This window comes from Aulonocara stuartgranti (genome assembly GCF_965226115.1).
Source record: "Aulonocara stuartgranti genome assembly, chromosome: 15".
Taxonomy (NCBI): Eukaryota; Metazoa; Chordata; class Actinopteri; order Cichliformes; family Cichlidae; genus Aulonocara; species Aulonocara stuartgranti.
In genome coordinates, this window is record NC_138951.1 from 17,459,755 (window position 1) to 17,484,824 (window position 25,070).

The following is a 25,070-nucleotide window of genomic DNA, read 5'->3' on the forward strand; positions in this document are numbered from 1 at the left end:
TTTCTTAGTTTGTGTCCTTTCATGTGTAAGTTCCTGTTTTATTGTGAAGGTCTGCGTCTTATGTGAGTGTTTTCAGTTTGCCTCCCTAGTCTCGTCACGTTAATCACTCCCAGCTGTGTTCCCCACCTGTGTGTAATCTCCCTGTGTTCTCTGAGTGTATTTTAGTTGTGTCTTCTGTCCTAGTAGTTGCTGGTTCGTCTGTGTTGTTTTCCCTCGGTCTCCCTGCATCTCTCCATGCGTATTTCCCCGGACCTCCCTGCATCTTCGTTTCTGGTTTGTTTTGTTAGTTTTACCCAGTTTAGGTTCCAGTTTCATGTTCCCAGTGCCTTTGTTGTTTGTATTTCCTTCGTTAATAAATACTCACCTGCACCAGAGCTGCCGCGTCCTGGTCCTAAATAATTCCACACGGCTTGCCCCGGCAAACCATGACAATAACTGATTTTTGGCTTGAAGGCTAATTATTGACCAAAATAAGGAATGTGAGGAAAGTGGGCGGGGCTCTGAACAACTATGGAAACTTCTTTTTTTTGTATTTTGTATAGACAACAGCTTTCATTAACACTTTTCCTTTTATAACCACTTTTTATTAACACAATCTACACATTAATCATGATGAATTGTACCCCTAATTATGGTGAAAGAGGCCACATAACAAATAAGAATCCGTCAAAAACATGTACAAACTTCTTTAAAAAGTTATGAACAGGATAAGGAGTTTTAAAGAACTTCTCCAAGAGTTAAGATTGGGAGCTACTATTTCCATACATGACTAAAAAGTTAACAGTTTCAATGAATACGATCCATTAAAAAAGGACTGACTCGATAGTTTGTAGTGGTCAAGGAAAACCAAAAACATGAGCAATGTTAAGCTCACCTGTGACTTGTCTCCCCCAAGCACGTTCACCATGACCTCCATGACTGTCTCATGCATGCCCAGCACTCTCATCAGATTAGGATGCTGGTAGAAAACCTTGTTGTTCATGATGTCGCTAAGAACACAAGAAAGCGATTTATAAAGCCCACAGTACTGTAACCGCGGGAGAGTACACTGTTCACAATGATATATTTCTAGAATCGGGCATTGTTTTTATCGTTTATAACAGTGTGCGCATCATAATATATTTTCTTACCCGAGCCCATCAATCATGAGTTTCTCCTCTTCCTTGCCCATTCGCACTGATAGCAGAGATCTGATTTGACCCAGAGATGCCAGCAGGTTAATAGCATCTTGCACAGATGCGGCACTGATGGTGTACGACTTCTTCATGGCCCGAAGCAGTTCCCCGATGCCGTCATACTGTCTCCTCAGCAGGCTGAACATCACTCTCACCAGCTCTGAGTCCTGAATGTGAGACTCCTGAGCCCAACTGGTTATGGTCTGGGAGATAAGCTCCTTCAGGTTGGCTAGAGAAGAGACAGTTCAGTATTCTTAAATTGAGAAATAGAAGCAGTAAATAAAGGTTGCTCTACAATCATGTATCTGTCAAAGCTTCAGTTGATTTTTGTTGTCTCTCAAACCTTTGAATGAGCAAATTAGAGAAAAAATAAAAATCTATGGACCGGGCACTTCAAAAGCATTGTTCATTAGGAAAGATGGATGATATGCTCTTTATTTTTTCTCTTTTTGTTCCAGAGATATACAAAGACAAGCTAATTAAACTGTAGTATAGGTTTTAAAACTGTATGTTTTAAACTTTATCTTAAAGTCTCATGAAACTTCCCTCTTAACGATGCCAAGCACCAATAAAACAAGGACCAGTGGAGAAAAACTTGAAGTCATATGAAGTTGTAGCTAAATGCTGCACCTCTCAAAACACTGCAATTCCAAAGCCATCGCTGAACCTTGAGCATTTAATCCAAATAGCGCAACATCTGCTTAAAACAAAGGGCCGGATTCAAGCAGAATCATAATGAGACAACAGAGACGGTGTAGATGCCCTGAAGGTGAAAGTGTTGCAAATTCACATCTGCTCTGAATCATCTCAAACCATGGCTCACAAGGGAGTCACTGAAATCTTATGCAGTCTGCGTGCTAATCTGCAAATGACAGGCAAAAATATAGACATGAGCACTGGCACAGCGCTGTACTCCAAAGTCAGCATAAACCATGAACTGAATTGGCTTAATTAAAGCTCTTAGAAAATGTAAATTAGTCTATTAGTCGGAACTAATTGGGAGCTTTAATATTTTGTCAATATATTGGATGTAACCCCACAATCATCTCCTGATGAGTCTATGAGGATGCTAACAGCATATCTGAAGCACGCTAGAGTGATGCAGGAATATAAAGAGAGGAACAAACAAACAAATTTAATCACAAGTTCAAGCCAAGGCGGTTGATATTAAAGCTGGCATTTAAATCTTGGAAATAAGCTCCTTAGCTGTTGGCAAACTAAAAAAAACAAAAAGCCTTATGGATGATTCCAAGTTTTTATAACTTCTGAGTAATCTGACTAATTAAACAATGCTGTGAAATCAACAATAGGTGCTTCGATGCTTTTCATCAAAAGAATAAGGAAGCAAAAGTTTTAGAGACAAATTACTGGCTTTAAAGTTTTATAACAGTGAATGAGCGTTACCGTCAGTTAATGAAAGTAATCATCCCCATCCCAAAAGGACTGACTAGGCATTAATTATATATAATCTGACATATAAAGATCCGACAATAAAATTACACGTTGAAAAAATTAGCAGCTCTAACTTTGTCAGGCAAGAGAAGCAGCTTATTTCGCCCGTCCATCCTTTTGTCAGACTGTTTCATCAATTTATTTGATGAACAAAACAGACTCTGACAATGCTGCAACGCTGAGTCAAGTGAAAAAGCAGAATTCAACCCATATTTCACTCACAATAGAACACAGCAAACGTGGTAAAAGTTTAAAATGTGAAAATGTACACTTTGAAGAAAGAACTAAGGTTATTTTTTTAATATTTCATGGCAGCCAAACCTCTCCAAAAAGTTGAAACTGGGCCATGTTTACCACTGTCAGGTGACAGTCTGTTAATGTCTGGGAGCTGAGGAGACTAGTAATAATGTCCAATGGTCTGATAAGGGATTCTAGGGATTCTCTTAATTTTATGATGTGTCCAAAGTTTCAGCTGGTAAAAGATCTGGACTGCAGGTAGGCAAGTTCAGTATCTGGACTCTCCAACTATGAGAGCATACTGTTGTAATAGATAGAGTTTGCAGTTTAGCAGCATCTTCCTTAAATATGCAAGGACTTCTCTGAAAAAGATGGCATCTGGATGGGTGAATATGTCCCTCTAAAACCTGCATATATGTTTTAGCACTCATGGTGCCTTTCCAGATGTGCAAACTGCCAGTTCCAGAGGCAGTAATTCACCTCCATACAATCAGAGATGCAGTTTTCCACTTTTCTTTAGCACATTTTTAATGAGCTTTGGCCCAAAGATGGTGGTGTTTATGGATTAATTTTATGTGTGGATTCTTCTTTGCATTAACCTGCATTTGTGGAAGTGTATTCACAGACAAAGATTTCTCCATCCAATACTGACACCGTTAATTGTGGATTGGTGAAACTTTGTCTCTCTCAGACGTTACGTTTTTTTAATTATTTATTTTTTTATATCCAATCCTGTTACTGATCTATTGCATGTTAATGTAATTAGTTGCAAAATGTTCCTCCAACTGTTTTTTTTGTACCACTCACTTTTCCAGCTTTTTGTTCCTCTGTCCCAACGTTTGTCAGGCACATTACTACCAAACATTTCAACATAAGCTTATTTTTTTCATGATATAATAAAATGACTCAAATCAAATATTTAAACTATTTTCTATGTTCTATTGTGAATAAAATACAGTTCATGACATTTGCAAATCATCGCATGCCGTTTTTATTTAAACTTTACTTAGCATCGCAACATTTTTGGAATTGGGTTTGTAGACATGCTAAAGCAGATCCATCAGGATAATCTTGAATCAGAACATCCGTCCATTTATAATGCTTTTGAATAATGCAGGCTGGAGCAAGGTATTAAAATTTATGGCAGAGAGTCTTGCAGGAACTGTCCATTAGTCTTATTCTATTATTTGAAACAGAACAAAAACATACTTTGAGCAAAGGGCAGCAAAAAAGAAAAAGCTTGAAGCAAAGAACTAGTGATTGGAAAGTGTTTTGTGGTCTGCAATATTTATTATGGATAAATCGGTACCGCTTTATGATTTTGAATGTCAATATAATATTTAATGCTAAACATAGTTATGTGGTATATGTTTAGAAACTGATAGCAACCACAATAAAGTCCTGCTTACGTGTTGCAGCACCAAGCTAAACAATTGAAATAATAAACCTTAGCCTTGCACTGCCGTATGCATTGCTGAGTTATTGTTAAACTTCAGTACAGTTACTGGTCGCTAGCTTGTTTTCTTCTTTGGTGTTAAAGGCTACTTACTGGGGGCAGCCTGTTCAGTCTCTGTGGGTTCCTGCTCTGTCTTCTGTGGTGGGCCCTTGATTTTATACAGTAAAGCCAGAAGACGGCCTTTAATTGAAGTGTCCTGTTCTTCTTCTTCTTCCTCCACTGGAATTCCTGCCAGGAGAAATGGAGGCGCTCAGAGATTTATCCTGGTATACCGACTGCTTCCATGTGCATTGTGTAAAGGAAACAAAAACCCATTTTAACGATCATTCTCATAACATAAACATATTTATGTTGCCAGATAATATTAACTTAATTTGCAGAGCACTTTTTACAACACACAGTTACATAGTGCTTCACATTTTAATAAAAGAAGTGTTCCCAGCATGCAAGCAGACAATCATAGGATAGTATAGGTTCTTCTTACATTCATTCACACATACATTCATTCCATACAAGCAGTCGGTGCGAAGAAGATTGGGGAATATAATAACATACTGTATAAAATGATTTTTCCGCAGTCATTTAAAACAAACAAGTCCTGAAAGGCTGAGGATGGCTGTTCCAAAATTAGGTGCTACAAGCTCTGGATTTAAATTAAGAGTGTGAACCAACCAGAAGTCTCTGATCAGATGATCAGAGAGACAGGCTGCTGGAATAAGGTCTTTGCTGGTCTGTAACGTAAGAAGAACCCTGGCAACTTACAGCTCAGAACCTTTTTAAATATTAATTCAGAGTTTCACTTGAATCCAAACGAGTGAAGCTACAATGTGTATGTATCCTTTGTGTATTGTCATCACAAGAACTGCTCAGAGAATCTTATTAATATGAATTCTGAGCACCACAAAGAATAAAATCTCAAAGAAGTGGGGTGGAGGTGGGATGCAAAGTGGCTTGCAGATGTGCAGCAACTGTTGGCAGAGATTTTCTAGCAGAGTCCTCAACTTATTTTTGAGGACAGTGTTTTAGCTCGACTTCATGGCCTGTCTGAATAATGCTATGGTTAGTTTTGTGTGACAAGATGTCCTTATCAGAAGATCTACAGTGACACCTTTAGACATTTATGAACAGAAATGCATAACATCTTTATACAAGTTGTATCAACAACATTAACTGTCAGCAGTTGGACTTTACCACAATGCAGCCGCAGTTCTTCATGGAACGAGTTGAGCTCATCCTGGATCTCCACGGGACAGGGGCAGTCCTCACCTGCACTGAAATTCAACAGGATGTTTATCTGCAGAAAACAAAAGAGTGTTTACATTATAAGACCAGAAAGCACTTGAGAACAGCAACACGGAAAATAATTTTAGATAGGAAGTGAGATCAAAAGAAGGAAGGAGAGTGGTAAAGAATGAATAAAAGAAGGACTGCACAGTAGAGAGCAGTGGAAAGTCACAGAGGCAAGCACATTACCATTTTAGAGTCACAGCATAATTACTCATGTAGTCTCCTGCGGTAAGTGCTCACATGGGCTTGTCAGATAGTGGCCATCTGATGAACTCAGACAGAAATAGTCTGAGCATTTTTATATCACACCCAGTCAAATGTGAAACTAAAAACATTAAACAGGTATTTACATAATATAATGCAGAAAATACTTAATGTATCATGTAGAACCACAGATCTGCTGTGCTTGCTACAGGTCACAAGTTAACTATAAAACACTAAATATAAATGAGATGCAGCCATCGCAGAGTCCAGGTTAGCCTATTCCCATGTCTATTTTAGGCAGAGCTTTTTAATAAACCACGGGAGGTTTCTTACTGTGGAGAATCTCGCTTACAGTATGCACCTGCTGCTGACCACCACAACTTAGTTTCAGGGATCAGAATATATCTTGGAAGTGCTTATCCTCAAGGTTTCACAGCTCAGAGGATGCACAATTAAATATTTCAAACATGAATGCTTTGCAGTCATGCAGCAACCTTGTCTAGTCACTACCAGGTTGTTTTCAACAATACTACAGGACAGGGCAAGCGATGTGAACACAGAACACATCAGAGACTTTATTCCTTATTTTCTTTCCTTATTTACTCAATGTTTCCTATTCTCTAGTCTGGCTCAGAGACATGCTACAGTTTACATAAAAATATACTATCTAGCAGAACACTGGATATTGGATTTTCACAGCAGCGTAACCTCGTTTTGTTTTCTTCTGGCTTCAACAGACAATGACCTCCAGATCGTACTGAAGAGATTTTCAGTGAAGTGGCAAGAATGGTTCTCTAAGGCCATGGTCCTCAGCCAGAAAAGGGTGCAGTCCCTCCTCTGGGTTGGAGATGAGTTTCTGCCCCAAGTGGTGGAGTTTAAATATCTTAGGGTCTTGTTTACAAGTGACGGGCGAATGATTGACTGAGATTGACAGATGGATCAATCCTGCAGTGATGTGGACTCTGCACTGATATCTTCTTGTGAAGAAAGAACCAATTGAAATAGTTTGGGCATCTGAAAAGGATGCATCCAAGAGCTCTCCTAGTTGAAGTGTTGCAGGCAAGTCCCAACCAGAACATGCTTTAGAGATATCGGTTATATCTCTCAGCTGGCTTAGGAACACTTTTGGTGTCCCATTAGATGAACCGTATGTCTGTTTAAAGTGCTCCCCTGAATAGACTCTGCAACCCAGAAAAGCAGTGATGGATGGATGGATGGATGGCATTTTTACTTTGATAAACTTAAGATTTTGCAAACATTTTTCACAATGGTCTATAGAAAGGTTCATTAATCATGTGCCAGTTGTTTAAGTTCATCTTCTGCTTAAACATATTTGACTTATAAAAAATGAACCCACTGTAACATAAAGTGCTCCTGTGGGACTAATAATAATTTTACCCTGTAAGAGGCCAAAGGTTTAACTATCACTGCAGGGCCAATTCACTCCTAAGTTAATTTTAGCTGCACATATGGCCCAGTTTATCCTTCGGGAATTCCAGCAGAAAATAAAGTTAAGAAACTGAAAACTAAAAGGCAATTAGAGAACTGCAGCACCTTGTGTTCTAGTGTCTGCCTCTGACTCTGTTCTATTCAAGGTCATTGATTTTGTTTTTACCCCAAGGTCTAGGCGATCCGTCCAGGGTCTTATGACAGTATGCAAACGGAAACCACCTTGAACATAAATTACATCTCAGAGAGGATGGAAACACTTTCTCATACACTGGCCCCTCTGCGGTGTTGTACCTGCTCCTGCGGAGGTGAACGAAACTCTTTGGTCTTTTTGGCAGTGACAGCGGCAGACATGTTGAGAGCCAGCATTAGCTCATTGTAGCGGAACTTCTGATTGTACTGCAGCTTGGACACGAAGCTGTCGGAGAAGGAAACAATGGATTCGATGCGGTGCTTCAGCTCGCAGTCACAGAAGTAGTGGAGCAGCTCACACATCTGAAAAGGACAGAAATCTGTGAACAACTCAAAGGTTTTCTGTTTCTTTATGTCTCTATTGGTTTTGATTTTGTTTGTTTCACTGTATGAATGACATTTTTTTGATTTAACTTCATAGCTCCATCTTCATTATGCATGATTATTATTAGCAAGTTTTAGTCATTTATAGAACATTAGTATTCAGCCACTGCCTTACTTTCTACTCATGAATTCATCTCTCAGCAAGCGATAAATCATAAAAAAATCAAAACTGCTGACAAATGGGGAATTAGTGTACCTAATCTCATGAAGGCAAAATTAAATTTTAATTAAAACCTTGGCAGATAAATTGATGGAGTTAGTTTAATTCAGCTATTTCCTATCTTCAGTTTATCACTGAGCTTAATCATCTGTGCATGATTATTGTCATCACCTGGCGTTTGACAGACTCTGGCAGAGACTTCTCCAGCAGGCCTTTAACTTGCGGTTTGCTCTCCTTGGTCTCTTCCTCCCCTGCTTCTACAGCCTTCTCCTCATTCTTGCTCACCTCCTCCTTCTCCCCTGACACGGCCACCTCATCCCCCTTAACTTCCTCACCCTCTTTGGTCTCTCCGAACACATTGGGGTCGATCAGGAGGAGAATCAGCCTCACCTCATCACTGGTCAGGACTCCCATTATTAACAGCGTTCCAATCAGTTTCAAAATGGGAACAAACTGGTACTCAAGACTCCCGCCTACTGGGTCTCGGATGTGTGTCCCTCCACCTTGCACTGCCTCGGTTAGCATGCTGATGGCTTTTTCCTTTAGGATGCCCAATGGGATCTGGGGGCTGTAGAGGAACTGTTGGCGTTTGGTGTTGATGATTCCCACAGGGGAGAAATTGACCCGAGGTTTAAGGGAGGTGCTTAGGTCCACCCCAGGAAGTGAATGTTGCTTGGACTCATCTGGGAACAGCTTGATGGAGCGCGTTTCATCCGTCACAGGGATAATGAACTCGTTGTTCATCATTAGACGGGCTTCCTTTGCTGTCTCAAGATGAATGCTGACAATAAGTAGAATTAGTTCAATCATAGCATGAGTAAAGACACTGGCTATTACAAAAACACGCAGAAAAATGATTCATGATCTCTCCTAAGAACTATGAATTATGCTGTATTAGTATGGTTTCCACAAACCAACAGTACCCAATAACCACAATACATCTGTAAGAGATAGTAGTTGTGGTGATGAGTGCCTGACAAGCAAATAATGTGCTGATTGCTCAAACTCTGTTACTCATAATCAAATTTCTTAAACCAAACCCTCCCGTTACAAAGGCTTTAACAATCACTGCTTAAAAGTGAATTTTCAGCAATATAGAAGGTACACATGAGTTTGCTATTTGACATCATGTGAAGAAAAGACAGTTTAAACAACAACACTGAGATGTGAGGTGGAAAAACAAACACAGCAGAGGGATTATTAAGATTTATAGCACAAATTTGCTCAGTGATCTCACGTAATGCTGCATCAGTTTAACAGTTAATGTTGTTGCAGATGACACTGTCAAATCATAATTCTATCATGTATCATCATTAAATGATCCGATGAGTAAAAACACGGCAGCTTTCTTCTTGTTTTGATGCACGGCGGGTCATTGACTGAGGTCATTTTTTTCAGTAAGATAAATTAAAAATCAAAATTCACACCAGCTGAGCAATCCATAGCAACTTACATTTTAAGTATATAAAATATATCGAAACACACCAACACACCTGATAAGGACATTGTAGAAGCCCTCTCTCAGCATGCCAGAGAGGTACTGATTGTCGATTGTGTAGAGGAGCTGTGATTGGTCCAAATGGCTGCAGAGGGCGTGAGCTACACGAGTGTTTCCCAGTGCACAAAGGGCACAATACAGCTTTAGTGTGTGGTAGTGGAACTTCCTTAAGTCTTCGTGCTCAGATAACTCCATTATGTCCAAACACCTGCAAACAAAGACACCACAACAACAAAGTAAGCTCGAGTAAGTCATTTACTCTGCTGATCACAGCAGAAAGACTTTGCATTAACTTAATGAAAATCATCAATATTCTAATTAAAACTGTTTGTTTTATGTAAACAGCAAACAAATGTATTACTAAAGGCCTGTTTACTCATCATTAAAACTTATTTTCCAGTATGTATTCTGATATCAGAACACACAAATACACATGCTACGAAACAAGAGTTCATCTATGGGGCTGCAAAACACATTAATAATAATAATAATAATAATAATAATAATAATAAACACATTAGAAACCTCTTAGCATCTCAATCCATCACAGTCTGTAGTTAACATGAAAATTGTAGCACTGTGCATAGAATTGACTGAGATTACTTTATATGATGTCACATTATGTGTGGTTTGTAGTTTGTCACCTTAATGTTATGTCCGCTTACAGGAGTCTTTCCGTGTTAAAATGCACATTTGAATTGTATGAAATAGGAACCATTAAAAATGGTCTAGTAAAAGTCCATGGTCCATGTCAATTATTTGGTCAGACACATGGATGCAGCAACAGCAATTAAAAGTGTGAACATTTGTGAAACATTAGTAGTGTAGCCCTAAATCTATCTAAAAATGGAATGACAGGCTTGATTAAGTGTATAGGCAAAAGGAGAATATTCATTGTGATTATGATTCATCTGGGCAAAACTTTAAAGTCTTTGTTAGCAGCTACCTTCAATTTAATTACAGTGACCCTCACCAGTGAGTACTCAGCCCAGGTAGTGCCAAGAAGTGTTTGTTCTGGAAGCAGCTAATCTGTCTTAAATGTGTTTCATCAGCCCAATTCACAGTAAAGAATGAATGACAAGTATCTATTGTTACTCAATCATTTGTCTATGGAAGCTAATTTAAGTGCTATAAATGTGAAAAGACACTGAACGCACTACATCCTCCCTAACAACTAAAGGGAACACAAAGTAACACGTTGTAAGTGAAACAGTCACTTGTCACTGTTTATACGGTTTATAGAGTATTATAATCACACCTGTTTTCTTCAGGTATGTGTACAGCCATCATCTGCATAGGCTCCAGACACTGGACCACCCAGCCATGTCTTTCACTAACACGAGCCGTCTCCACATTGAGAAAGGTATTGGGCATCCGGCTCCAAAGCACTGCCACAATTGTCTGCACATCCAACCGTGGCGGACACTGTGGCACCGGATTCCTGTGCTCGCTCTTGAATATGGCTGATGAGAGTGGCATGGCATCCTGGGATTACAATGAGGACAAGAAGGAAAAATCACATTAAGTAGAAAATTTGATTAAATGAAAACTATATTAATATCTGGTTATATCACATCCTTTCAGGCAATAGCGATGCAATCAGTTATTTTTATATACGTAGTGCTTTCTGTGACATCCTTTCTTCACTGTAAATATGTATATTGATTACTAATTTTCCAAACACACACAAAATTAATCAGTGCAAGAGCATCCTAAATGGGTCACCAAGTCAAAATATAGGCCAGCTGGGCAGTCCATGACTATGAATGAATGGCATTAAAAATTCAACACCTCTTAATTAGTGTGAGGAAGATAAAGTACATAGCTGTTTCATAACTTGATGAAAAGTGCTTAAAACTGTGTACAGTGTTGTTTGGTTAGGACAGAAACAAACCTTTATCTTAACAAATTCAAACTGGAAGAGGTTTGCACTGGTGGGGAGGACAAATACAGCAGGGAAGAGCTTGGTATTTGGTTCCACCTGAAAGTAAACAAAGCCATACTTATCCACATCAGCCTATCCCATGTTTACAGCAGCACCAAAATGAGACAAAAGTGCAGCAACACATGCAGAACAGAGCTCTTCCTTGAACTCAGCCCATGGTGGAATCTGAAAATTTATATATTTAATGCAATGAGCACTGTGCTTGCCTCGTGTTTGCTCTGGTGGCAAATTCAACTAATGTCAGAAGGCTTTTAACCCCTAAGCTTGTGGATTAGTTGAAGTTTGAAATCCAAGTTCAATGAGTATTAGCTGGTATATCGATGACAACCATCACAGACTTTACAAAGAAAGAGAACAAACAACCAAAGCTTTGATGCAATAACAGGACAAGAAGCTTTTCATCAGGTTAAAAGCCTCCTGGTTCCCTCAGAGGGCTTTCTCCTTCTTAAAAAGCCAATTCATGACTAAATAAAGCAGCGAGAAGAAAGGAGAGAAACAGGAGATTATGCAAGATAAAAAAAAGGAGAACACAGGCGGTAGAAGATTCTCAGTGCACCATTTCAGTGTCTAGTCAGGCATTCAATGTGATGCTTTAAAAACCAGAGATGAGGACAGCAAGCAAGGCATGGATTACTGAGCCGATGTCTGTCTTTGTATGACTAGTTCACAAAACAGATGAGAATTCAGCGGTTTAATTTCCCAACTCTATCTCTCTGCAGGTTTAATTTGCTGTGGCACAAATGAATTAATGACACCTGAAAGGATTAAAGGAGGGAAGATCGTTCTGAGAGTGTGTGGGCAGTACAAATATGTGATGAGTGAAATCGTTTGAGAGAGATATTCATTTAAGGCAGTGACTCAAACTGCTTAGAGTTTCTTTTCTTTTTGCGTTCAGGATATTAAAAAAAAACAAACAAACATGTGTGCCAAAGCAGGGGAAGAATACTAAACCACAAGAGAAAGTCGTAATAGCTTACGTCTATTGAAGTTTACGAGCCAAACCTTGTGCTTCACTCCTCTGCCAACTGATTTCTATTATACTTACTTACCTGATATGATGTGGGGAGCTCTTTGCCATTGGCATTGAAGGAGACAAGGCCAGTGGCCAGGTCAGCCAAACAGCCAATCTCCAGGTCGGAGCTAGAGCGGCTGGACGAAGACGGGGTAACTGCGTCTGCTACACACACCATGTAGCAGTTACTCCTCTGAACACTGCGGCAAAGCAACCACAACAAGAACTCAGCATCAATAAATACAAGTAAATGCAAATATGCAGAGGACAACATAGGCAACTTGGGGGGGCGGGGGGGTGTCAAATAGGAGGCACAATAAATTTTCATTTGGTCAACACTCATTGATCTTTTGCCTCATTCATATTTGCTACACACAGAGGCCATCTTCCCCATTTACCTCCCCGGATGCTAAATAAGGATGAAAACCAGCTATGAAAAGATGACTGAAATGTTTTTGTTTGGTCTGTCTAAAATAATTGTGAGCATGTTCGCCATACTGATCAACACATAGCGATGACACAGGTATTAGTGGTATAAACTTTGAAATGCATGCTTTTTTAAATTACGAACATACATTTGCAAGGATGGGTTATCCCCGGATGGCAGTCATTTAAAAAAAATGAATGGCCATATTATTTGCTTTGCTTTTAACTAGCTTTCAAGAGAGCTTGGTAAGCATGCTAAGGGATTTTTTGTTGTAATATTTTTTGATGTTTGTGCAGCTCAAATTGGATTCCTTCATATTTGGTCACAAATGCAGCTACATTTAGAATTACTAGTAAAAAGGTAATATTTCAATGCCTATAAGACATAACACACAAAAAATAATCTGATCCTTAGGATCCTTATCTAAAATTGTTTAAATACAACCTCACGTGAACAACAACAGTTAATGGCATATTAAACTGTATCATTATTTATTTCAAAAATACTAAGAAATAAGCCAAAATGTAGAAGCAGTGTGTGGAGCGGGTAGAAGCACATTTAGCAGCAATAACTATATTAAAACTACAGGAAAAATGCTGTCATGAGAAATCAAAAAAATTATTAAAGAAGGTATCACCACAGAATGCACTTCTGAAAGCACATGTCCCACTGGAATATTAAAGCCTCTTCAAATAAAAGGATCAAACATTTCATATGAACTCCAGATATTAAAAATGCAGGGAGCATACCTCTCATGGACCCTGCCCCTCTCATCTCCCAGCGTCACTGTGACCGTGCGCATTTTGCTGAGGCTGAAGTTCTTGCTATAATAATGATAGTCGGGTGTGACCCAGCCCACCCACACAGAAGCAGGGTCCTGTCCAGCAAACACTCGCACTGAGTAGTAATACTGCCAATTAAAAGAAAAAGGGCAAACAGTGCTATCGGTTAATCTGAATATACAGAGAGAAATACTATAGTTTTTTTTATTTTTTTTTATTTGAGAATCTATGTGGATTTACAGTTGTGATGCTTCCAAAGTCAATACTTCCATCTTCTTTTGGAGGATGGCTGCAGAAACAAAAAACATGACAGTAGATTTAAGTTATCTTAAACACTATGGGCTTTATTTTTTAACTTTAAGTATAAATTGAGATGTCTGACCCGAGCTTCAGTGATTCATCCAGGAGCTTGTCTGCAGAATAAAACTCCACAGGCATGCTCAGTCTACAGTAGACCATGTCATTGTTGCTGTTTTGAGTGCCATACGTCTTGTGAGTGACCTTAAGGCAAGGAGGACTGTCGACTGTTCCGTCAATCCTCGTCACCTGAGGAGTTAATGAAACCCAAAGCGAGGGATCAATAATATCAATGTGCCCATTAACACCAGCTCTAGTGTTTATTATAAAAAGCTCTCTAGGATAATTAAAAAAAAGCAAATCTCAACTCTAGCAGCAAACTTAAAAGGCAATAAAAACACTAATGATATTGAGAATGTGTGTACCTCAATATCAGGGTGGTCCTCAGGTACATTGAAAAAAGTGGGCAGGCGCTTGCTGAACCACATGGTGACCTCTCTGTTCATGTTAACAGCAAAGGGTTCAAAACCCTCCTGTAGACCACACATGGTGTAGTACTTGAAAGTACTGGCGTCCTTGCCCAAGTTCATACGGCCGATCTGAGACATGCGGAGACTGCACACGGGGATGAAACCTGGTGTATTTAGAAAAATGTATTATTTTAACATGTGCATTTTATATTGTCGTTTTACAAATCAGAAACATGTTAAAAAAATATATATTAAAAAAAAAAAAAGAACGCCAATGGTTTACATGCATGCACGCAACAGTGAGTCGGCTTTCTTGAATTCTGTACTTCTAAAAAAAAAATTTAACTTCCTTTTTTCTTTATCCACCAAAACTCAAATGTCATATGTTTAAGAATCTATCACTTATGAAATCTAAAAACAAACTAACAACTTTACTTTATTCCTGTGTGACCATCTTCTTCCAAAGTCAATGGTTCATTTACAGAGTAATGAGCCAGTGTCACAAAGGACTTAATTAAAATGAAACACTCTTATCATTTTAAGCTTTTCTTAAAATCTTATGCAAACAAACCCAGTCAAACTCCCAGCGACACTTTGAAGGAAATAGGCAGAATAAATGAAGTTGGCTTGAAATACAAAGCCCTCACCATCCTCTGTCTCAAAGTCAGTGAAGCAAAGCTCGGATCCTTTACTGGTGATCAGGAGTTCTCCGTTGAGGGTGAAAATCATGGATTTGTCCTCCATGTTGATCATGCAACCAACCACGTCGCCCTTTTTCCAAGGCTGTCCAAAGTAGCGGCTGCCTGCATGCATACGCCGTCCCTTGAAAAAAAAAAACATAACAAGAATCACATGTTTTTGTCTTTGCTAATAAATGGAACAACAATGTTGCTTCGGTTTCTGTGACTGTGACTGTAGGTATTGTTAAAATGTAAAAGATATAATATACGGTGAAATCCTGAATTTAGAAAGTTTATGGCTGAACTACATATATTTTGTTACTCTTATAACCATTCCGTAGTCTCATTTTTATATTCTAATTAGTGTAGCAATGTCCATGACGATACATCTAAGGTATCTAGATCTTTCAAAAAGTTGCCTTCAGACAACTTCCCATGACTAGTTTAAAAGAAAGGATACATGCAGTTTACCCGATATCCATCAAAGACGAAGGCTTGGTCATCTACTCCGAGCTCCACATCAGGTCTGCAGCCTGGTCTGGCCCAGCCAACCCTCATGTCTCCTCCACTCAGAGCCTCAAACTCAAAGTACCACTTCCCCGTCTTCACCGCGTAGGTCTGCTCCACACGGAAGAAGCGTATCGTCTCGATGCTCTGATCATCAAGCATGTGCACAACTTTAGGCAAAGATACGAAAACCAGAGGATTTAACACCATGGATACACGTGCTCGTATTTTCAGTACTACTATTAGACTTTACAATCAATCCATAGCTATAATGAGGATTCGTCAGTGCCGGCTTTCAGATTGAAGAAACGTGTAAAAATATTGCATGCATAACTATGAGTTGTACCACATATATTTGTAGTATATTAGCAAAATCTGTGTGCTTCTAAACGTTTACAAAACCTTAGGTGAAAGCAGTGCTGTTGCTGTAGCCTTTGAACATACAGTAGATGGTCCTGTATCAGTTTTAAGAGCTTTAAATGACTGCGGTGTCAGCGCCAGGGTCTCACCCTCTTGATCTGGGGGGTCGATCTCATATCCATATCCAACCATAGTCCTGATAGCTTCTCTCAGACTGTCCCTGTTAGATTTTTTGGTGCGTTCATCCAGTAAAGCATATGGCACCAGGCGAGGATTACGCCTGCTCTTCAAATCCTACCACAAACAGTGACAAGAAACTGTACTAGTGGACTAAAGTCATTTAAAATTAACGGTAAAAATAATACATGAGTTTCATTTTCTCCACTTCAAATGCTGCATGAACTTTACCTGCTGGATGCCATAGGTCCATCCTTGTTTAATTCTATCTTTGGCCCACACATTGTGCGCATTTTCGGCCAGTTTATCAACTAGAACCTCTTGACCAGCATTCAGTCTCACATCAGAGAGTTCCAGTGGCACAGGCTTATATCCATTGGACATCATGTAGCTACAAATGATATTGATAAGATAAGATACGGGTATCTTACAACCCAAATTTTCTCAAAAAGTTGGGACTCTCTATAAAATGTAAATTAAACAAAGTGCAATGATTTGCTGATATATATACATTTTTTAAAAACATATTTTAATCGCAACGGAGCACAGAAAACATTAAATTTAACTGAGAAAATCTAAGATTTTAAGAAATTATTAGTTTGTTTTAAATTTAATGACAGCAACACATCCCCAAAAAGCTGGGATAGGGTCAGAATCATCCTTTCTTCTTTTAATGAGAGTCTGAGGAGACTGCTGTACCTCTGAGAGGAATGTAGTTTCATTCTTGTCTGATATAAGATTCTAGCTGCTCAACAGTCCCGCGGATTCTGTCATGGTTTTTTCACATAATGATGCTTTCAGCTGGTGAAATGCATGTCTTGCTGAAACATGGAAAGGCTTCCCTGAAAAACCCCAAACTAAAACAATTTGTTTTCCTTGCTGTAAGTAAATTATGGATTTTCAGATCATTGCATTTTGTTTTTATTTACATTTTACACAGCATCCTAAATTTTTTAGAACTGGGTTTGTACCTAAAAAAGGACACTGATTATATAAATGCCTCTAAAATTCAGCATTTTTTTGTTGTATCCGATAAAAAGACACATAGAGCTATAATATAACTTAAATTTATAGGAAGTCTTACTTTTTGGGTAATTTGATTTTCTTCAGATCCTCTTCAGCGTGAATATTAACCTGGGCAACATGGCATCCCAGGGCTAAAAGGGTCCTGAGGATAAAAGGAAATGTGAATAGGAAGAGCGAGAAAGTCTATAACCAGCATCGATATTCAAGCTTCATTACATTATGTTAGATGAAAATGATTCTTCTGAGTGAGTTCTAAATTTTTAACACTGTTCATTAGACACTGATAAATCTCCTCCGATCAATATAATAACACAGAACAGCACTCAGGTTGGGCTGCGTGGAAAAATGCCATTTGGGTCTCAAACTAGATGTAATTGACAAACTGCATACCCAGTTAAACTTTCCTCTAAGAGGAGGATGTTTTATTGAGCCGAGCCAAATGTTTTTACAGTGAGATGACTCAGTAGTTGGCTCAAATAAGCTTTGGATCCAATATTTGTTAAAAAAAATCAATAATGGAATTCACTCAGGAGATGCAAGTCATTACAAGCACCGCTTTAATCTTAGCCTTAATCTGCTTTTGCTCAGCATTCAGGAGGGAGCTTCAGAAAGAAATGAATAGGTAACTGGATTATCCAGAGGACAGCCCAGGCCTTACTTTAGGGTTTCACTGGACATCTGCAAGTTGTAGTTCCTTTCAGTTTCAGGCAGCTTGGCGAAATCCACAAGGCAAGGGTGCTGCCTCTTGTTGTCATCACGAACCTGAAAAAAAAAATGAAAAAGGTAGCAGTCAGGTGTTACTACTGCATGTGTCATCTCACCAAACCCACTGTTTGCTCTATGAACCTTCTTGTCTTATAGATTTATAAGCAAAAATGGCTCAGAATTCAGAAAATAAAAAGTAGACCGCAGCTGAATTTATCTGCAGTTGTTGCTCAGAGATGCAAATTTTGTTTGTTTTTCTCTGCCTAATTCGGGCCTCAGGTGTTGATTTTTTTCTTTCCTTTTTTAAATAAAGTGAGATAAGCCCAGTTCAGAGAATAGACTCGCAGTAGCTCGGCTATCTGTGAGAGTGGATGGGAGGAAATTTACAGCTGCACTCAGACTCTCAATAAGACGCTGCCAGTGACTCCTCCTGATAATGCACTCTGCTGCTGACAGCAGTTAAATAGAAATGAAGTGCACACGGGGTATGAAAAATACACAGTAAACCAATACACAAAGATACAAAGCAATGATGCTGCATTCAACTTTATTATTACTGAATCTTCTGTTTGTCCAGAGAGTCTCGGGTTGTGTGCAATGTCACTCTGAGCTCCCTGAGCTTGTTACAGCAAAATGAAAACATTAAGCAGCTGCTTGGACCTAAAGATTGTCCCTAAAACTATAGGACCTCGGCTAACCCCAAATGAAGCTTTCTCCCAGTCTTAATTAATCTGAATGTCATACTCTTGGAAGGTGAGACGCTCATTAAGTTTGTTAAATGGCCGCTGTTGCGATGACAGTCTCGGTGGGAAATGATTCTGTGATAACCACACTACAGTACAAAAGAGGCAGCATGTGTGATCAGACTTCTAACAAGCTGTTCCACAGTAAACAGGAGTGACTGACAGGAAAATGATGAGAGAATGATAGAGGAAAGCAGTGCAGACAGGAATGATTAAAATGTCTTTAGATACAGAGGACTTCAACTATAGTTACACTGAGCAATTTAGAGATTGACAAACAAGCTCAGTAACATAAAATTAGATACTCTGCATGAGTTGATTTGGCACCGTGTCAAATAAAGGATTTTTTTTATTGCTTGTTGGAGTTTTTCTAACATTGATGAACTTTATTACAGATTTGCTTTTTTGAGGTTAAGCTTGAATCTTGCATCGCTCTATTTTAAGTTTTTGTTGTTTGCTTTTTGTTAAGTTTTGGATAAAACATGTTATTTATTTTCAACCTTTCATTTAAAGCAGTGAATAAATTTTGCTCCCAGTTTAATCAATTAATGGCACATTTAATTAATTATTTAATGATGTATTTCATAATTCTGGCACTTATGGCCCTCCACAGTTTTCATTATTCACAAGCGTATTATGTGTAATACTTTCTTGGGAGAGATCAAGTGTTGCCATACAGCTGAAACCCTCCTCCTTTCTATGAAAATAAGCACCTCTATGTTACAGGCAAATTAGAGAAATTTGAATGCAATGCAAATATTGCATGGATCCAATCCACTTTATCTATGTTCTTATGTCTTACAAACACTCATACTTTCTGAAGCAGTGAGATCTTCAGACGCCATTGCTGACATATTGCTGCCTATAAAGGAACAAGCCCTGAAACGTTCTTCATAAAAAGAAAGTTTTTTGGATTTCTCGACACACTCTGAAGCTCGACACATTACGTCCCATCACTAGTGAGTAAGGTTTACTCAGTTGTAAGCTTAACAATTTTTCGTGAGTGTCATTTTCTCCCTCTAGCTATATATATGTTAACAGGCCATTATACCTGCAGTCAGGGACTGAAATCTTCAAATTAATGAGCCATTAATGAGCATTTCAATTTTGACCACTTGAGTTGACCTTTATCAGTGTTTCCAGACATACCAGATAAATATATTCCAGATGAATCACAGGTTTACCTTGCCATAAGTCCAGCCCAGTTCAATCTTGTTCATCCCCCACAGTTCGTGAATGTTTTCTGCCAGCTTGTCCCGGATGTTCTCCAAGTGAGGGGGAAGAACAATCTGCAGAGAGAAGGGGAACAGATGGTACAGTTGGATTCAAAAAGATGCTGGACAAAAAAAAGAAAAAAAAAAAAAGGCTGACGAATGAAAACCGTTCTTCCTCATGTCTATGCAATTGTTAGATCCCTAGGGGTTATGCCAAGTTTCCTACCCTTTTGTTACACTGAGGTAGAAAGTCAGCACCTATTTTCCATTTGTACTTCAGAGCCACTTCTGCAGCACTGAATGTTAAATTACAGGTGCGTAACACAAAATGAATTCCCTGAAACCGCTGCAGGCCTAGTAGACAGCTTTGTCTTCTTTTTAAACAGCACTCAAACAAGAAGGAGCAGACGAGAAACAGCAGCAATCATGTACCCATCATGGACATTTTATAGCACACTTTTTAGAACCAGAGCAAACCAACCAAAAGAACTAGAATATAATTTTACTGTATATTCAACACAAGCGTTCACACCGCTGCTTTTAATTTCCTTGGGTGTAACATCACTTTAACATCTCACCTGACTGGTGTCAACAGGGGTGGGAATAAAGGAGGCCTGAGAGAGGAACTGGGTGGTTCCCAGCAGATCACGGACCCCATCGTGGTCCCTCTTGTACTCCTTCACAGGCTCTACATGCATCTTCTCTTTGGGCAACAGTGCTTCATAACACGGAGAGTAACCGGCAGGTGGCAAGAACTTGAAATCTCCATGGCGACCGCCCAGCAGGAACCGGACCCTGTGATGATGACAGTAAAAGGCAGTAAATAACTTCAGCTAACATCCGTCTACATCTCTGGCATTACATAATATCAGGCTTGCAGTAGAGACTTAAATGTTCTTCTTTGGTTATTTTTATTTTTTTATTTCATTGTTTGCTGGTATGCTGTTGGGATAAAATGTAAGATAAAGCATAACACATCACATAAATTTAAACCAAATATAACTTCATTTGATAGGAAAACATTTTAAGAAATGGTTTCAGGTTTATTTTTCCCCTTTTGGTATGACCTGTTCTGTCTCATTAAGATAAAAATTAAGATACCAGGAAGCTGCAGCACAGTAACAAAATTACTTTATTTTGGTGCTATGCCATTGGTTTTTGTGTGAACCTACAAAAGTTCATAAGGTGCAAATTCATCAAGAGCCTCAGCAAAAACACAATTATAAATGCAGAGCCTTACTTTACACCTGCAGAGAAACTGACTACAGGGAAGAAGAACCGGTCTGTGTTGAAGTCCTCGAACATGCCCTGGACAGGCTGCCCGTTGATCCTGAAGGACATACTGGGAGCTCCCAAATCCAGACAGCAGCTGACCACATCGTCTGAGTTCAGCAGGTGCTGGTTAATGGAGGCCACGGCCCTTGGGATTCGGCCTAGACAACAGTGTGCAGAGACAGATAGGGAGGATGGATGGCTGTTACAGCTGCAAAGTCATTGCAAATGTAGGGCAGGATGATGGGCAAGGAGAAGAGAAGAGAGCAGAGAGGTTGGGAGTTGGGTGGTGAGTGCTTTAACAAGAATGTCATGAAATGGATGAGGGGAGGTGATGGGTCTTTTAGCAGATTTAGAAGGGAAGTGAGGTGAAATAGTTTTTATGCTGTTAGGCTGAGATTGGAAAAGAGAGGGACTAAGAGACTTATACCCCTGAAGCACCAAGAGGACAAAGATATGGACTCAAACTACTGACTGGTTCCTTCTTCTTATGCAGAAAGAAAAAAAAAAAACTGCAATCAGCTGGCGCTTTCCGTTTGAATGCAAACTGAATATGTACGGCATGCATATCAAAATCATTCGAGACGTTGCAAGGCTTTTCAGAAGATGTAAAAGAGAAGTCTAACAGGTAAAGGTTGGAAAGTGGAATTTTATATCAGTGTCCCAAAGATAAAAAAGCAAAGTAAAGAGGGGACAGCAGGCTCCTGCATTATTCACAAAAGGTTCTGTCAGGGCAAAGTCCTTCAATAACCCTTTTTTAATTCCACAAACTTGGAGTTACCTAACTGCAGTAGTGCAGAGTAGCATGGAACAAATTTAAAAGTTTATATTATATAAAGACGAGATAACAGAGCAAGTTAAAAGCTAGACTGTGCTTTTTCCAGCTTTCCAGGGCCATCAAATTTGCCTTTTTGCAGTAAGACTGTCTTTGACTGCGCATGGTTCCTAGTAATTACACGACACATGGACAGAATAAGGCCAATGGGCCAGATCCAGACCGCTAATCATCTCAGTCCGAACCACAAGATCTTAAAAGAAAAATGAAATAAACAAAATAACATGATTCAGACACAGATCTCTGAAGTTTCTCAATGTGGTTGACTTCACTGAGTCTGTAGCATTACTTCATTGAATTCTAGTGCTGTTAGTTTCATTAGTGACTCTAGTGACAGGGAGTAGTGCAGGGGTAGGCAACTCCAGACCTCGAGTGCCGGTAATGAACTAATCATTTGATTCAGGTGTGTTGACCCAGAGTCATATCTAAAACTAGCAGGACACTGGCCCTCGAAGCCTGGAGTTGCCCACCCTGGTGTAGTGCCTACCAAAAAAACTGCTTAAATGTAGACTCATTAAAATGTTAATTTAAGTGGGGTTTTTTTTTATGTTTTCATGTAATACTTTCATTGTTGGAGGCAAGCTGTAAAAACATTACCTTGTAATTACTGTATCATTTCCTCTTAGTTTGATGTTTAGGGGAAAGGGGTTGGGGGAAAATATGTTGGGTAAATATAGAGTTTACAAGTTATAAACTCTGTATTCAACACACCTTGTTTTGAACTGAGGACACAAGAGTCAGTCATGTGATATCTCTTTTATGGCATGTGTGATGTCTGAAAGAAGACACTGCCTAGCAGTTTCCAGGAAAAGAATAGAACCAGACAATGGAAACCCAATCAGTGATAATGGCTATCTGGTTACTCAATTTCACAGTTCCACAGACCTACACAACAACATCATTCTTGTTTTGTATTTATAGTTAACCACTGCACAGATTCAGCCTCTCTTCAGCTTCAGTATGATAGCTTTTCTGTCAGGAGGTCATCAGTTATCCAAGATGCACTGTTGGTTTTTGTCCATTATGACACACTACGTGAGATAAAAACCTTTTTTGTGCATACTGCCTATTTTCATTCTCAAACTGATGTGATACCTTGACTCACTATGAATCATCCAGATCAGTGCATAAACTGTTTGTTGTCAGGTAGATTAAACGTAGGATAAAAACAGCATTGAACCTTAAGATTGTATGCATCTAGACTAAATATACATTATCTCTATATTTTCTTACATACATGGGTTTTGAATTTCAACCACATATGAGATCTACCAGCAGTGAAATATTAAATTAAGATGCTCACCTGACCAGAGATGCAGTCCATCAAAGCTGTAAGAGTACAGGTCATCTCCAACACCATTGCCTCCCCACCCTTCTCCTCCACCAGGGTATGGAGCATATCCTTTAGTGTTGGCCCAGCCTACCCTCAGGTGGGTCGGCTCATTGGTTACAAAGTGGTCCACTTGGTCAATGACCAGCTCATAATACCACTTCTTATACTGAGCTGAACCTTCAGCTATGCCCAGGAAGATATTTGGTCTCATACTGGAAATGAAAACAGGGAAAGTCAACACTGGATTGAAATCGTCACTCCAAATTTCCACTCTTTAATCAGCTGTGTATACTGGGGCTACTGGATCCAGCAGCGGTGCAATACTTTAATTCTCTACCTCTGAACATCATTGACCAATCGAGTCTGAAGCAGCAGGTCCCTATTGGGAAGGAGGTTGTCACAGATCAGATTCTGATTGGTTCTCACTGCCACTCCATTGCATACACAGAGGGAACAAAGGACATCCAGGATCTGACAGAGAAAAAGACACTTGTGTCAGACACTTTTTCCTTTTTGTGTGAAAATATGTCACACATCCACAATGTGTCAGCGTTTCACATGCTCCGAGAGGAAATGATTAGTTATTCAGACAGATTCTCTTCAAGCTGTGATGCTTGGAGCACATTCACAGTGCGCAAGAGGGCCTTCAAGCAGAACTATCGTCCTCCACCTGCCATTCATGATCAGCAACTGCTGTTTACAAGAAAGCTCTTTGATGTCTTCTAACAAGTGACAGTGTAAATATTAGGAAACTGACATTTAAACACTGTATACACATCACTCGGCTGGAACAAATGAAACCATGATAAAGATTTTAGTACAGTTTTTAAAACCCAGTTTGACAGCTTAATTTTTTTTAACAGTTGTTGAGGCTTTATAATCCAATTAAATGTCTTTAGTGTTTAGTGTTTGTGTTTAAAAAAAAAAAAAACAGAGCAACTGGCACCAAAGTTGATCCCAATTTGGACTAGACCACAACGAGGAAAGATGTCTCCCACCTCTGCTCGCAAAGGACCAACCAACAGCCAAAATGTGACAACGACTGAGCCAGTTGTGTTTTTGCACTGACACAGTGGAGTATTTTTCTTAGCCAAGTGTTTTCATGATGCAAATTCGAACAGCATTTGTTGATTGCTCTGAGAAAAACCAGAGACAATGATTGTGTTGGCACTTCCGGATTGACCCATTAAAGAAGCGGTAGCTGTAGAAATATAAACTTATCATGTAAAAACCTTATATAGGGGAAATCAAACCACACTTCTGCATTTTTAGTGGTGATTGATGATTCTAAGTATGCATTGGCAATCCTAACTCAACTCTGACTTCAAGAAATCCTCTGCCAAGGCATAAAACCAAAGCAGTCTGTCTGTCTACCAGCAAGAGCATTGTGAAAACTGCCAAGGTGAATTGTCTATACTCCACGAGGAGCATGGACAAAGGAAGAACCTGTGAAATGTTTGGTGTGAAGCCAGGTTGTTTTCTCTAAAATTAGAAGATATGGCACTAGACTGGCATTGGCACAAAAAGCTCCTTTCTTGTACCTTTTCTAGTCTAATATTTCTGCTTACCTTGTGGTTGCGTCCATGCTTGTAGAGCAGAGAGACGATGGATTTAATGTGACCTTTCTGGATAATGTTCAGAGCTTCTGGGCTTTCTACCAAGATACAGTGGAGGACTTCCAGAATACCTATAGAGTTACACAAAATGTTTGTCATTTAACAAAAGAAACATTTAGACCACATCCCAACATTGATAGCTAGGGATGGGTACCAGTATCTGACACAAACTGTA

The 25,070-nt window shown here is 39.2% G+C and overlaps 1 protein-coding gene across 1 annotated transcript in view; it reads right to left on the minus strand.

Moving 5' to 3' along the window:
• The window catches only part of ryr3 (ryanodine receptor 3), a 115,133-nt gene that overhangs the window by 42,009 nt on the left and 48,054 nt on the right, over positions 1–25,070 (minus strand). The window contains 26 exon segments of the mRNA XM_082506157.1: positions 875–989; positions 1,131–1,404; positions 4,414–4,548; positions 5,512–5,614; positions 7,555–7,755; positions 8,168–8,777; positions 9,490–9,702; positions 10,753–10,979; positions 11,389–11,475; positions 12,489–12,651; positions 13,628–13,788; positions 13,901–13,949; positions 14,043–14,206; positions 14,383–14,591; positions 15,075–15,249; positions 15,579–15,784; positions 16,124–16,268; positions 16,383–16,542; positions 17,236–17,319; positions 17,836–17,939; positions 19,810–19,914; positions 20,418–20,634; positions 21,080–21,272; positions 23,250–23,491; positions 23,617–23,750; positions 24,848–24,966. Of these exon segments, the coding sequence (XP_082362283.1) occupies positions 875–989; positions 1,131–1,404; positions 4,414–4,548; positions 5,512–5,614; positions 7,555–7,755; positions 8,168–8,777; positions 9,490–9,702; positions 10,753–10,979; positions 11,389–11,475; positions 12,489–12,651; positions 13,628–13,788; positions 13,901–13,949; positions 14,043–14,206; positions 14,383–14,591; positions 15,075–15,249; positions 15,579–15,784; positions 16,124–16,268; positions 16,383–16,542; positions 17,236–17,319; positions 17,836–17,939; positions 19,810–19,914; positions 20,418–20,634; positions 21,080–21,272; positions 23,250–23,491; positions 23,617–23,750; positions 24,848–24,966 (4,595 nt within the window).